The sequence below is a fragment of the Hylobates moloch genome, unplaced genomic scaffold (assembly GCF_009828535.3).
Source record: "Hylobates moloch isolate HMO894 unplaced genomic scaffold, HMol_V3 SCAFFOLD_23, whole genome shotgun sequence".
NCBI classification, from domain to species: domain Eukaryota; kingdom Metazoa; phylum Chordata; class Mammalia; order Primates; family Hylobatidae; genus Hylobates; species Hylobates moloch.
This window is the reverse complement of record NW_026652298.1, coordinates 2,699,228-2,713,825: the sequence shown is the minus strand read 5'-3', so window position 1 is coordinate 2,713,825 and position 14,598 is coordinate 2,699,228. Positions and strand designations below refer to the sequence as shown.

The following is a 14,598-nucleotide window of genomic DNA, read 5'->3' as shown; positions in this document are numbered from 1 at the left end:
TTCAGTCTTCTTTCCCCTCTGCTGTAAAGGTTTTTTTTTCTAACATAGTGATTACTGTATGTATGCAATTTACTGTACCATTTTTAATTTGACCATTAGTTCTTAAGCATTATCTTAAATTACAGCAAAGTCATCTATTTTCACCTATCTTCACCTTTCTTTCACACTTTATTACTCTTCTAGGTAAATTTTTGGGAAAAAGAGCATTGAGGTATGTTTCCACCTAAATTACAGTAAACCAATGCATTAATTTAGGAGAATCAACATGAGGACTTCTCATAAGGTCACCTGGCATAAATAGACATTTTATTTGTGAAACCCTTCCTTTATATTTCTTAATGAAATTTATTATATATTTTTCAAAATGATCATGTGGATTTCTCATTAAGTTGATTCTTGACTTCCTAGTAATTTTTTTCAAACAGAACAGTTTTTGAAATAGGATATTTAGTAAGCAATAATTATTTTTGCTTACTAAATTATTATTTATTCATAATAAAGCATTATGAATGTATGTATCTGAAAGAACTGGGCCAATTTGGGGATTTGGGCATTTTAAAGGCTGAGCGAAGATATTACTTAAGATGCCTGTCGGCTTGACCAACAATATAAACAGTCAGAGAGTGCTGCGCGATTATCTGTTTCTATGTATCAGGTAAACGAATACGAAGTTGATTATCTCTAAAACCTTGTAAGTAACCCAATATTGGGGATATTTTCTTGTTTATATACATCCTCTATAAGATCTTCTCTTCCCCTATACCTCTCCTAAAACAGAATACCTATTTTAGTGTAAACCACATAATAGACACACCAAATTAAGAGTTCATTCTACTTGTTTCTTTCATATAGCTTCTTTGTTCTTAAGATGTATTGACTCTTCCAGCTCACTCAACTGAATAACTTGTATTTGCATAGTGGAACACAAAAGGAAATAGATATTTGGTATGACATGAGCTCCAATCACACTGGGAGCTCTGTAAGTTATCAGTGACCCAGTCTCAGATTAACAGGATGTTATTAAAACACATACCAGAAGAGGGCAGCACCACCAAGGCCCCCAATAGTCACATCTGTCAGACCGTCACCATTTAAATCCATTTCTCCGTGGATAGACTGGCCAAAAAATTTCAGTGTCTCACCATCCCCACCTGATGGAATACGCTGTGAGAATCCAAAACAAGAGTTTCATATGAGAAGAATCTGTTCAAAACAGTTTCAAATAAATCTGAGAATTTAAATTGTTTAACAAAATAATCAAAATTAAAGATCTTTTGGGAATCCACCCAAGAGGTCCCTCATGTGGAGATAAGAGGAAATACTCAGATGTTCCCAGAGGATATTGCCCTTTCTATAGTATGGACAAAATCATTTGAAGGTCACTGACACCAGAGAGAGAGGGAAAAATTATATAATGTCATTTTGTCTAATCCTCAAAGGAAACAGTACGAGTAATTGGTTCTGTGCTTTCTGCTTCCTAGTCAATCCCATTACACAGAGATATTTAAAGGTACCGGAAATCTTGAAAACATATCATATCAGCAAAGTAGGGAGGGGAGTAGAAGATTGTCCTAGGGGTCAATTTGGAGTTCACTGAACTTTGCGGCTGGCTATAAATAACACATCCCATCAAATGCATTTTCCAATATGTAATCTCTACTGTCTTTCAAAAATTGTCCTAAAAGTTGAGGGCACGAGACTCAATTCCACTCACATGTGTTCACAACGTTGAGATGGCACAAATGAGTATGTCTTGAAGACTGATCTGTGCACATTACCATACACAGTATGTTTGATATCTGTACTTCCTGACTTAGCATTGGTTCAAGCTGAAGCTAATGCTTTTAACAGAAGCCCATGGCAAGCAGACAGGACTTACAAACCCTCCCTAAACTTCAAGACTTCTCAGCCTCTTGTTTTCCACATAAATAACATAAAATAAGAAGCCTATTAAGGCAAACTAAATGGAAACAGTTTTCATCCTTAAACAGGTGAGGCTCGTTTGAAAGTATTTCCCTTTTTATTTTTATTTTTTGAGATGCTATTTCGGCTCACTGCAACCTCCACTTCCCAGGCTCAAGTGATTCTCCTGCCTCAGCCTTCCGAGTAGCTGGGATTACAGGTGCGCGCCACCATGCCCGGCTAATTTTTTGTATTTTTAGTAGAGACGGGGTTTCACCACGTTGGCCAGGCTGGTCTCGAACTCCTGACCTCGTGATCCGCCTGCCTCAGCCTCCTAAAGTGCTGGGATTACAGGCATGAGCCACCGCACCTAGCCATCCTCCTCATTTTTTTAAGCGAAGAATTCAGGAGATATCTGACTCCTTGGTTCTATGGGCTTGACTGATTCTGGATTATCCCATACATAAGCAGCATCTCTGGTTCTCATGGAAATGAGTAAGCACATCTTCACCTATTCCTTGGAAAAACATTTTGCCAGTAATTAAGCAAATCCAACTCTAATATTCTTTTTGTTGCTTTTGTTTAAATTTGCATCTTGATTTACCATTTAGAAAAAAGTTGTTTATGACAATCTATTTCATCTGACAATGATTTAGCTTTCCTTTTCTACTTCAAATGCTACCCCATTAAATTTACAGGATTGACGCTGAAGGAATAAAGTATTAGAATATAAGAAAGAACCCTCTTCCTGCATTTCCTAATTCCATCATGCCCCAGTCATTAATATTGCCTGTCTCTTAAGTAAATAATGCCGTAAAGATTTTCAACAGAAACAAATTATTTATCAAATGGATACAAGTGCTCTTATTGAAATAAGCCCTTTATTCTGTTCACTATTGTCATTATGGTTTTATGAAAAATCACTCACATTTGCATTACAGGAATAGACTTTGAGAGCTCTGTTGACTAAGGAACCAAAGAGAACACTCAAAAAGAAAATGAAATAATTAATATTCTGATTTCTTTTCAAATTATATAAGCTATAAGGTAGTGAATTCTATTTGTAAGTAGTTATTCAATATCTAACCGACTATGATTACTGAAAAACAGACAATTACACTGAAACTCCTTTAAATTCTTTTGTTTTTATAGTGCATTAAGCACTTTTGTAACTTGTTATTTTTCTAATGCAGGAAAAAAATATACTTGTGGATTAGAGCTGTTAACTGACAACAAATTACAAACAGGAATAACATAAATTCCCTGCAGCTTAAACTTAATATTCAGATTTATTTTTTCTAAGGATTACTTGTGAGAAAATTATAAACCTTTAGAAATCCTAATTCACTTGAGGAAAATATATCAACTTAATGGATAAATATAAATTTAATGCAATTTTATTATAACAGCATGGACATTAAATATAAAATCGAGAATCTAATATCCTTTATTGGCTAAGTCATACAATTATTTTTGCCTTATTCAGAAAGCAGTGCCCTCTATTTAGAATGGGACACACTGCAGATGTTAAACAGCATTGTTACAAAGTATTCTTTTTTTTACTGTTTCAAAAAGTCAAATCCTGGAGACATGGAAAATAACAACAGAAAGGAAACTAGATAAATGTATAAAATATAAGTATATACATATAAAGTAATTAGGGCCGGGCGCCTGTAATCCCAACACTTTGGGAGGTTGAGCTGGGCGGATCATGAAATCAGGAGATCAAAAACATCCTGGCTAACACGGTGAAACCCCGTCTCTACTAAAAATGCAAAACATTAGCCGGGCGAGGTGGCGGGCGCCTGTAGGCCCAGCTCCTCGGTAGGCTAAGGCAGGAGAATGGCGTGAACCTGGGAGGCGGAGCTTGCAGTGAGCCGAGATCGCGCCACTGCACTCTAACCTGGGCGACAGAGTGAGACTCTGACTCAAAAAAAAAAAAAATATATATATATATATACACACACACACACACACACACACACTACATATATAGAGTAATATATGTACACACTATATATAGTATATATATACACTACATATAGTAGATACACTATATATACTATATAAACACCATATATACACTGTATATACTATATATAGTATATGTACTATATATACAATATATATATACTATATACTATATACACTATATATAGTATATATATTACACACTATCTATAGTATATCTACTATATATACACTATGTATACTATCTATAGTATATATACTATATATGGTGTATATACTATCTATAGTATATATACTATATATGGTGTATATACTATCTATAGTATATATACTATATATGGTGTATATACTATATAAACACCATATATACACTATATATACTATATATAGCATATGTACTATATATACAATATATATACTATATACTCACTATGTATACACTATATATACTATATACACACTATATATACCATATATACACTATATATACTATATATATATACCATGTGTATATATATAGTGTCTGTGTGTGTGTGTATATATATAGTAATTAATCTATAAGGAACACTTAAAGAGAATTAAATCTAGTTTCTCAATAAGGTCAGGAGGAAGAAATTAAATAACTCATGAAGTTAGGTAACGCCTGGCATTGAACCGACTTATCACTGAAGGGTGGGAATCTGCAGGTTTCAATTCTTACTTGTGCATACTCTTTCCTTATAGTCTTGCCACTTCCATGATAAATGTACACAGCTCCCCCGTGATCATCTTCCAGCGGAGCTCCTATCACGATGTCATTAAATCCGTCAAGATTGAGGTCTTTTACAGCAGCAATTGCAGTTCCAAAACGAGCCCCGCATGGCTCATTTTTGTTTTCTTTTGTGCATGAATTGTGCTGCCGAGATGAACAGCACGTCTGCTTAATAGGTTCCAGGCTCATTTGATATTCAAACCTTGTCTGGAAGAAAGATAAACAGGATTTTTATGTATTTCCATCATTACTACAGCAGAGTAGAATTTTTAAAGTATACTAAATCAGTGCTATTAACAGCCATTTGTACATTAGTGGTAAAGTTGGTAAAATTTCTTAAAAAGTTTGCCTATCTGAGAGCAAAGTTAGGGATTCCAAAGAGCAGATGGAAGAAGTGTGGGAGACAAACTTTAATGGAATCTCTTTTTAGTGCAATTGAGTATACAATTCAGAGCATCTTTTTCAAGCCAAATAATATTATATCCTCAATTTGTGCCACTATCCCTTCTTCACCCAATATTGTGCAAAGCGAAAATTTATTCTGCTCAAAAAGGAAACTTTCTCTAAAGCTGCCTAGACTGGAAGAAAAAAAAAAAAAACCCAGACAGAAAGTACTAGCAAAGGTAATCAAGAACACACTTTCTTGGAAAAAGGACAAAACAGCCCAGGACAAAAAAAGTTGACAGGAGGAAGCCAAAAAATGATAGGAAGAAAGACATATGATTTATTATTTAAAACAATCAATTTAGGAGAGAATGTACATATTTGGAAAAGCTAAACAGACAAACACTGGCTTTGCTGTAAAGAGCAAAACTCTTCTAATGAAGAAATTAAAAATTATTTAACTTAAAAAATGATGTCTAAAGTCAGGAATAGAAGACAAAATCTCACTCCAGCCCTGGAAGCCTGCAGTGTTGCTGCCTTGAAACTCATGACTTCTCCCCCTCCACCCTATCCGATTTAACTGCTGAGGTTATTATCTATCTCCAAGCCAGAGCTGATAAGCCTCCCAGCCTAAATAAGCCTTGTGGGTTTATTTAGCAGTTTAGTGAGATTTATATTTACCTCCTTTTTCCTATATATTGTTAAAACATAATTCACATTTCCAAGCAGAAAATAAGAGTTGGAGCTACTTTATTAGAATTATAAATGGTCATTTCAAAACTGAGGGGTTGGTGGAGTGAATGAATCCTGATAGCTTCTTTGCTCTGTTTTCTCAAAGTGAGTGAAAAATTAGAATTTATTATTCAAAAATGAAGAGAAGGAAGAGATTTTCCTGGATTTCTACCAAACTCAGACACCATTACCTGATTGAGAGCATACACATACACTTTTCCTTGCTCCTCCTTCTCTGTTCCCATGTACATAGGGGCTCCGACTAGAAGAATGTCAGTATTAGAATCCTTGTCAATGTCAATTGTTGTTAAAATACTGCCAAAGTAGGAACCAATCTAGGACACAAAATGAAACAAAACAGCCCAGTGAACATCAGAAATTCTCAAGGGAACTGAAATCTACATTTGTTTTACTTCTAGCAATCTAGGAGAGGAGCTAGTTGGCAAAGGAAATGAAAGACAAAAGTTGATGCTCCCTGAAAGTTATTTATTGGCTCTTTCATGAGGATAAAGAATATCAGTCGGTTCCATCTTTGAGGATGAAGGGCTGTTACAGATTTCATCGCTTGACAGTAACAAAATGAATTTCTTTGGATTTCACTCTAACCTCTCTTTCTTCTCCACAAATCAGAAAAGGTCAGTAATACTATAGTGATTTTTAAGGAAATAAAATTAGATAAGCAGTAGAATGCATGCTGCAATGGTTGCATATATGTTTAAATACATTATAAGGAGCTGAGTTGTCCTGGAATACTGGTGTGGCATATTTCACCTCACAGTCTTGGAAGATTGTCTTCTCAATGAAATGGTTAAGCCTTATCCCAGCAGCTATGGGACATAGAAAAATATGGAAGGATTGCAGGGGGATCATCCCTTGTAGCAATATGTTTTCTCATTTAAAGATAGAAATCCGTTTAGAGAAAAGCAGAGAACTTATACTTCATTACCTAAATGCCTATTTTTTTCAAATATTATTCTATGTTTAATATTTGATGCTCTTAACAATTATCTTACTGTACATCTCCCTGTACTGCCTTCTGCGATTTTATTCTTACTCTCTTGCCCCTGTGGCATAGACCACCCTTTTCATATTTACTGACTTCTTCCCCAACTCTCATTTTCTGAATTTTGGCCTCTTCTAAAGCTCAGACCTGTAGACTTTGTCCATTCTCTTACCCTAGATGACCAATCCTTCTTAAAAATTTCTACTAAGGCAATTGCAAATATCATTCTGTCTTCCTTCTCAAGGCTTCAGTTCTACAGTTCTAGACATTTCTTCTAGGCATGTGGGCAAAAGACATTGACTTTTGAATGCACTTTTCTCACAGGCTTTCGAGGGCCTTGAGAGGTTTTTTTAAAAGTTGAATTAATTATAAACATAAATAAAATAGAAGATCTTGCAACTCTGGGCTTTCCTCCCCACATGGCAACCGTCAACTGGAGCTCAGTGGAAGCTCAAAAGCTGCCCAAGGCCATGGTGCCCACCACTTCCTGTGTTTTTTTGCCTAGCAGCTTTACTCATTGACTTTACCTATTTTGATTTTACTTTACTGGCACCTGCAAATATCTGAATTTGTGCTTTCTGTTACAAGGAACATGTCTAAAAGCCAAACGTCATTGTTAAAAATACCTAAATTGTTTGAGGTATTGACATTCTAATCATGCAGCCACCTTTCTTTCAGATTCCCAGGCTTGAAACTGAAATCATTCACGACTTAAATCATTATGATACTCTCCTCAACTTTCATATGCAAATTTTCATAAAATTTGACACTTCTTGTCTTGTTTACAATTAATGGAGTGATAATGGATCTAAGACGTCATCTAAAATGCTTCATTTTACTATTGTCAACTTCCCATTATTGATATCTGTCATGGTCCTTCCTTTTCCATTTTTACTGCTGACATCTTATTTTACATTCTTCTTACCTCCAGTTTGAGCTACAATAGCCTTATTCTAACTGTTACGCATTTTCCAAGCATAAACGTGGGCAAAGAGTTAATAAAACCCTTTCACCTGATACATGAGGATCTGACCTTTAGTTACTCTAACTCTGTTGCCCTGGGAATCTGCTGAGGCTGGGATTTCAACTTTACCACTAAGGCTAAGCAACACTGAGAGGGGTAAAAATAACCTCTTATTGGAATATTGTATTCAGGCTGTGTGGAATTATAAATGAATTATAAGTACCTGATGAAGATGACATATTTTTGACTTCCCAGAGTGCAGTTACTCTTGTAGCCGGCCCGCCCTTTGTAGAGACCCTGGAAGCTATGTCTATGGTGTTGTCATAAAAGATACTGCTCCTGCGGGGCACGGGGCTTTAAAGCGAGTGCAGTTTGTGGACCTGCCTAATGTGAGTATCCCTGCACCTGAGCTTTGCTGCTGCGCTGGGCTGCAGCTTGGACTCTCGCAGAGTGGGAGGGCTGATGCAGTCCTGCCCCTCTAGTCTAGAGAGTTGGAATATTTAGTGAAGGCTAAGAAGAACCCCTCTCCCACCCTCTGTAAAAGGACTGTGGAATAAAGTTAATAAATCCTCCCTGTAGAACTGTTGAAAAATACAGAAAACTTTTTAGAAACAAAAGTTCCCCAAGCTATCACAATTCAAAAATAACAACGACAAAAAGCATGGTTAGATCTTTCTTTCAGTTAATATGTGTGTGTGTGTGTGTGTGTGTAAATTTTTGCATATTTATGATGTTTCTTTCAGTTTTTATATGTACATATATAAATGTTATTTCATGTATAATTTCCAAAACTTCTTTTAATATTCAATACTACCTAATAAGAATTTTCCAATTTTAAATATTACAGACAATTTCCCATTACCTCCAGGAAATCCAAGCTCTTAATTTGCCATTCAAAACCTCACATAATATGGGTCCATGTTATCTTTTTAACTTTCTCTTTCACTGCTCTTTCTACCTATCTACATTCTATCATCCCTTGTAGATTCAGCCCAAATTTCATCTTCTAATAAGCTTTTCTGCACCAATCCTAGATTAAAGCAATCTCATCATATTCTGACTGTATTGTCTGGGCCACTGGTAATTTCACGCCTCTTAATGTTTTGGATCTCTTTTTTTGTGTATATATTTGTACATCTGTATCTACATCTATTGTACATCTTACCTCCACACCCATCCAACATGAAGACAAAGATACAGACACTATACATCCTTCCAAAGAACCTAACACAGGGCCCTGTTCCCAGTTGTTACTGAATATGTGGGTATTGCATTTTTTAAAGTTTAGGACAATAGACAGTAAACATATATAGAGTATGAATAGATTAATTTAAATAAAACAATATTTTTCAAGTTTACCTGTTCTCCACTGAGTGTCTGGAGAATTTTGATGTTTCCATCTTCCATCTTGTAGATAATGACCTGGCCTGTATGATTGTACCGAGGCTGTCCAGCAATATAGAGCACATCTCCAGAAGAAGCAGTAGCAGAGTTTACAGTGTAACCTAACAAAAGAAAGATTCCAGATATATCACCTGGACCCTTAAAGTCTTCATGTAATAAATTAAGACTCTTTTTAAATGGCCAAGATAATCATTTTTATATGGTTATATTTTGAAAATAATATTTTTTCTTCAATGCATGTAAAGAATTTGTTTTGGTGGAAGCTTTTAATATGCTCTCTATCTACCACAACTGCTTTCTCCTCAGAAGTTATTTTCCCCCAATCTGAGTTTTTCATTATTTAAAATCACAAATGATATAACGATGACACACATAAAAAAATTGCACATCCCCACCCTAATTTGTAATAAATCAATTGTATTTCATTTGGATATATGTGTCTGCATTACAGAAAGTAACACTTTTTATATAATTGGAATCATAGAATATGTAAACCTTTTCTGTGCTGCTACTAGCTTTTTAAATTGTAATTTTAAATAATTGAAGATGATTGCTCTTGGTTAAAGCATAAAGACATTGCATTTATATTACATGGCCATTTCCCCATAACACACTAGAATTCAGGTGGTTTTAATATTTTTGGTATTATACTTAAGATTTCAAAGACACCTTGGAGCATTTAAATTTGTCCCTCTTCTGGATTTTTTAACAGTGAATTTCAAGGAATAGATCACTGGATCAAGTTTTTAATGGTTCTTATAGTGTCTAGAAAATTGTTTCCAGAAAATTTGTACTACTTTGTTCTATGAACAGCCATATGAAAGACAATTTCATGAAACTGTCCCAGGCTTTGTGTATCATCACTATTATTTAAATTTGTGTATGTTTTAATAGGTGTTAAACACTGTCTAACAACAGTACCTTGCTGTGATTTTAATGTGATTTTATTCAACAGAGAGCTTGATCATTTTTCATGTATCTGATCTTTCCTCATTTTTTTTTTAGAGACAGAGTCTAGCTCTGTCGCCCAGGCTGGAGTGCAGTAGCGTGATCTCGGCTCACTGCAAGCTCCGTCTCCCGGGTTCACGCCATTCTCCTGCCTCAGCCTCCCAAGTAACTGGGATTACAGGCGCCTGCCACCACGCCTGGCTAATTTTTTGTATTTTTAGTAGAGACGGAGTTTCACCGTGTTAGCCAGTATGGTCTCGATCTCCTGACCCTGTGATGCATTCTCCTCGGCCTCCCAAAGTGCTGGGATTACAGGTGTGAGCCACTGTGCCCCGTTCTTTCCTCTATTTTAATTGCGCTTCCATGCTCTTTAAAATTTTGATTGTCTTTTTTCTACTTTTATTTGCATATATTTTATATTGAAATTATTCCTGGGTCATTATTTTTGTTTCTTTGGTTTCTTCTGGAATACCTTTTTCTTCTGTGCAACCTCCTCCTCTGGCTTAGAAAAATTTGTTCTATTTCAGTAAGCATCATCTCAGTGTGGTGGGTGCGATAGTGGGGGTGGAGGTCACGTATGGGTTAATCTGACCATAAGCCCTGTAAACAGAGCCAGTGCATCTTGGGTGCTTCGCCCACCTAGATGTACACGATGATCAAGAGAATCTGCATACAAACCTTTAAGATCATCACTGCTTTTTACATTTTTAAGCCTGTGCAACAAACTTTCAGCACTCTTCTGGGGCCATAAACCCTCTGTCCAGCTCCACTGTTTGGCTTTGGACACATCTACCAACTCCACCATTGCAATGATGGAATGGCACACACTGCTTCTATAAAGTCACATCTTTCAGATACTTGTTGGCTTTTCAGATATACATACCCTTGATTGCCTGGGTATCTTCATGGATGTTCTTAAAGTGAACACGAAGATTTGAATCTCTTGATTTGAATGATTTTTTGGGTTGTTCTGGGTCAAGTGAATAGTAAACCATTTTAAGAGATCATCTTAGGCTACTTACAGGAAGAGCATAAATTGTGTCTTTAAGATTAATTTTTGAGTGAAAAATTAGATTTGTTCTTTGTGTTTTGAGAACAGAGCCATATCAATGAATAAAAATTACCACACGCAGACTTTGATTTTATAAAAGGAATAACTCTTCTAATAACCAGATTTCATCAGTGGAGCAGAAGTAAGATTATTTTTCAAAATGTCACAGAATAGCACTCCTCACTGAGGAAAAGATCATTTTTCTAACTCACTTACCAAGTATTTTACTATAAAGTAAGTTTGACTTTCTTTCAAAAATGTTAAAAAGGGACAAAAGTTTTTATACAATATGTTTATTCTTACAAGTGCTAAAGGAACACAATTCCTCAGGTGTATTATCCTTTATGAATATTCCTCACATTCTCATTCCTTCTTCTTTCTTTGAGGGTTTTTTATTATTATACATAATAGAATGTAAAATATTTTTTCAAACATGTAATGTGTTCTATATTTATATTACTAACCACAATATTGTTTTAAAATGAATCTTTCTGGCCATGTTTATACATACATAAAATGGAAAAGAAGAATGTGAAAAATGAAGGCCGTTTTATTTCATGCCACTCTACTAAGAACTATAAAGAAGGGAGTAGAATGAGAGTGTTAGTACGTGTGTGTGTGTGTGTGTGTGTGTGTGTAATTTGCAGAGCTGTGAATGTAACTTGATAAAAGGCCTCTTTTAAAAATGAGTTAAAAATTATGTTTGAGGCTAGGAGTTGTGAGATTATTTAATTAACTCTCTTTGATGACTTATACTTGATAACTAAAAATATTAGCTGAAATAATCTCAGCGACAGTAACTACCAGTTAGTGTAGTTACTAATTGAGGCTTGGGTGTCTAAAGACAAGAAAGAAGAAAAGAAAAAGAGAGCCAGAGCCAAGTAAAGCCTAATTTTAATAGAAGGAAAATAATTATAAATATTTAAGCTTAATAGTGTTTCCTGAAAAAGAAAAGAATAAGATGGAAGAAAAGGGCTGGGCGCGGTGGCTCACGCCTGTAATCCCAGCACTTTGGGAGGCCGAGATGGGTGGATCACCTGAGGTCAGGAGTTTGAGACCAGTCTGGCCAACATGATGAAACCCAGTATCTACCAAAAATCTAAAAAATTAGCCGGGGATGGTGGCGGGCACCTGTAATCCCAGTTACTCAGGAGGCTGAGGCAGGAGAATCACTTGAACCCAGGAGGTGGAGGTTGCAGTGAGCAGAGATCATGCCACTGCACTCCAGCCTGGGCAATAAGAGAGAAACTCTGTCTCAAATACAGAGAAAAAAAAAAAGAGGAAGAAAAGGCTAAAATGGATGGCATAGCCCTTTGCATGCATTTATGAAGAATGAATTCTGTCAGCTCTCATAATTCATTTGTTGGGAAAAGGGCCAAGATCTAGTGAGGTAATGGGAAACAGGTATGATCTGTCTTGATGCCATGACATTGCCTCACATCTTTCCTTCTCCTTTGAAAGCTGTATGGCAGGAATAGAATTCAGCAAACTGTGGGTGGAGGAGGCGGGGGAACATAATCCCAGCTGTACTTTCACCACCAAATTCACTTGCAATGCCTGTATTGGCATAAAGTAGTTTGGGTAATAGAAAGATAGGGGTATGACTATGTTCTGAGACAGATGTTCGACAGCTTGAGTTCTTACAGCTTCCTGATCATTATTGATAAGCACGGGATTTTTCTAATAGAGCCTCTGCCTCTCTGCTTCCTTCATAAGATTTTTCATAGTCTTGCAACTTGCAATCCATACAGTTTATGAAAAGATACACTCGGTGTCTTCTCAATTTGTGACCCCCACGAAGAAACATTTTGAAAACTTCATTTCAGATTTAGAATATTATTTTGGGTGGAAAAAAAACACAAGATATTTGTCCTGCCTTTTCTGGATGCTTTTCTATTTTGAAAGAAATTTTACATGTGTTAGACTTTATGTTGGCAAAATGTCATATCCCCTCACTTGTGAGTAAGCTAATGAAATAATTTCTGAAACAGAAAAGAAAATCTCAGTGCACTGTAGAAAACATGTCCAAAAATTTCCTTTTTGGACAGAGAGAAGTCATATATTATAAATACTGTGGTCAGAAATAAGATTCTTTTAATATTTTCTTACTTGCAGTGGCATCTTTAAGTTGAATTCTCCACATCTGCTTTAAGCAACGTTTAACCAAAGCTTTTTGGGAATGACAAATTTAGGATTCTTAAGAGTTTATTTATTTTAAAGGAATTTAATCACATATAAGAATACCAAAAACTACAGTGTTATCAATTAAAATGTGTGGGCTTCCTAAGAGTGGCAACAATATCATACACATCTTTGTGGGCTTCACACAGTGTCTTTAATTTTGTAAATACTCAATACTTATTAGTAATAGTACTAATGTCAGCTACTATTATTATTTTGTATTATGTATGAGTTTTCTATTGCTGCTGTAACAAATTACCACAAACATGGTGGCTTAAAGCATCACAAACTTATTATCTTACAATTCTGTTTATTGGAAGTCTGGCATAGAGCTTCCTGGACTAAACATCAGGATATTGGCAGGTCAGTGCTCCTTTTGGGAGCCTATCAAGGAGAATCCGTTTTCTTGCCCTTTGTAGCTCTAGAGCCATCTACAGTTTTTGGCTTGTGGCCCCCCTCCATCTTTAAAGCCAACAACACTGCATCTCTCTGACCATTTTTCCATAGTTCTGTCTCCCTCTGGCCGCATCCAGGAGAGGTTCTCTGATTTTTAGAATGCTTGATTATACCAGGTCCAGCCAGATATCTGAGGATAATCTTCCCAACTTGGGATCCTTAATTTCATCATATCTGAAAAGTCCCTTTTGCCATGCAAAGTAACCTATTCATGGGTCCAGGGATTAGGACATGGACATCTTTGGGGGTCATTATTCTGCCTACCACAATACTAATAAGAGGAATGTTTATTATATAACATTACATAATAAAAAAATACAAAATAACATTTACATAATAAAATAACAGACAACACCCACTGAGTGTTAACTGTGTGTCAGTCACAGTACTAAATAGTCATTACTTAATCTAACAACCCAAATGATATATATGGTGTAATTATTTCCATTTTAGAAATAGGAAAATTGAGGCTTTGAGGGGGAAAGTAATTTGCCTAAAGCCATAGCCAGGGGCAGAATCAGAAAACAAGCTCAAGTCTCTATGACCTCATGGCTATCACTAATTGTACACCTTGTACCATAACTGCTTCAAGTCTTTATTATCATAGAATCAGCAGCTTTATAATTGTTATTTTTATGGGTGTGTAATATTCATTAAGTGGATTTACTATTTATTTAACTATCTGCATATTTTGGGGCATTTAGGATAATGACATTTCCCCCAATAACATCAATAATAATACAATGGAAATCATTGTTCACTTGGCATTCTTAAATATTGGATTTTTTTCCTTAGGTTAGGTCCACAGAAGTGAAATTTCTGTATAAATGTGGTACTAATATTTTTTATAG

At 35.6% G+C, this 14,598-nt stretch overlaps 1 protein-coding gene across 1 annotated transcript in view; it reads right to left on the bottom strand.

Annotated features, from left to right (window-relative positions):
* Positions 1–14,598, bottom strand: part of ITGA1 (integrin subunit alpha 1) — a 170,613-nt gene that overhangs the window by 40,012 nt on the left and 116,003 nt on the right. The window contains exons 12-15 of the mRNA XM_032144683.2: positions 9,067–9,212; positions 5,932–6,075; positions 4,574–4,831; positions 1,034–1,164 (exon numbers count right to left, since the gene is read on the bottom strand). Of these exons, the coding sequence (XP_032000574.1) occupies positions 1,034–1,164; positions 4,574–4,831; positions 5,932–6,075; positions 9,067–9,212 (679 nt within the window). The remainder of the gene's footprint in view (positions 1–1,033; positions 1,165–4,573; positions 4,832–5,931; positions 6,076–9,066; positions 9,213–14,598) is intronic.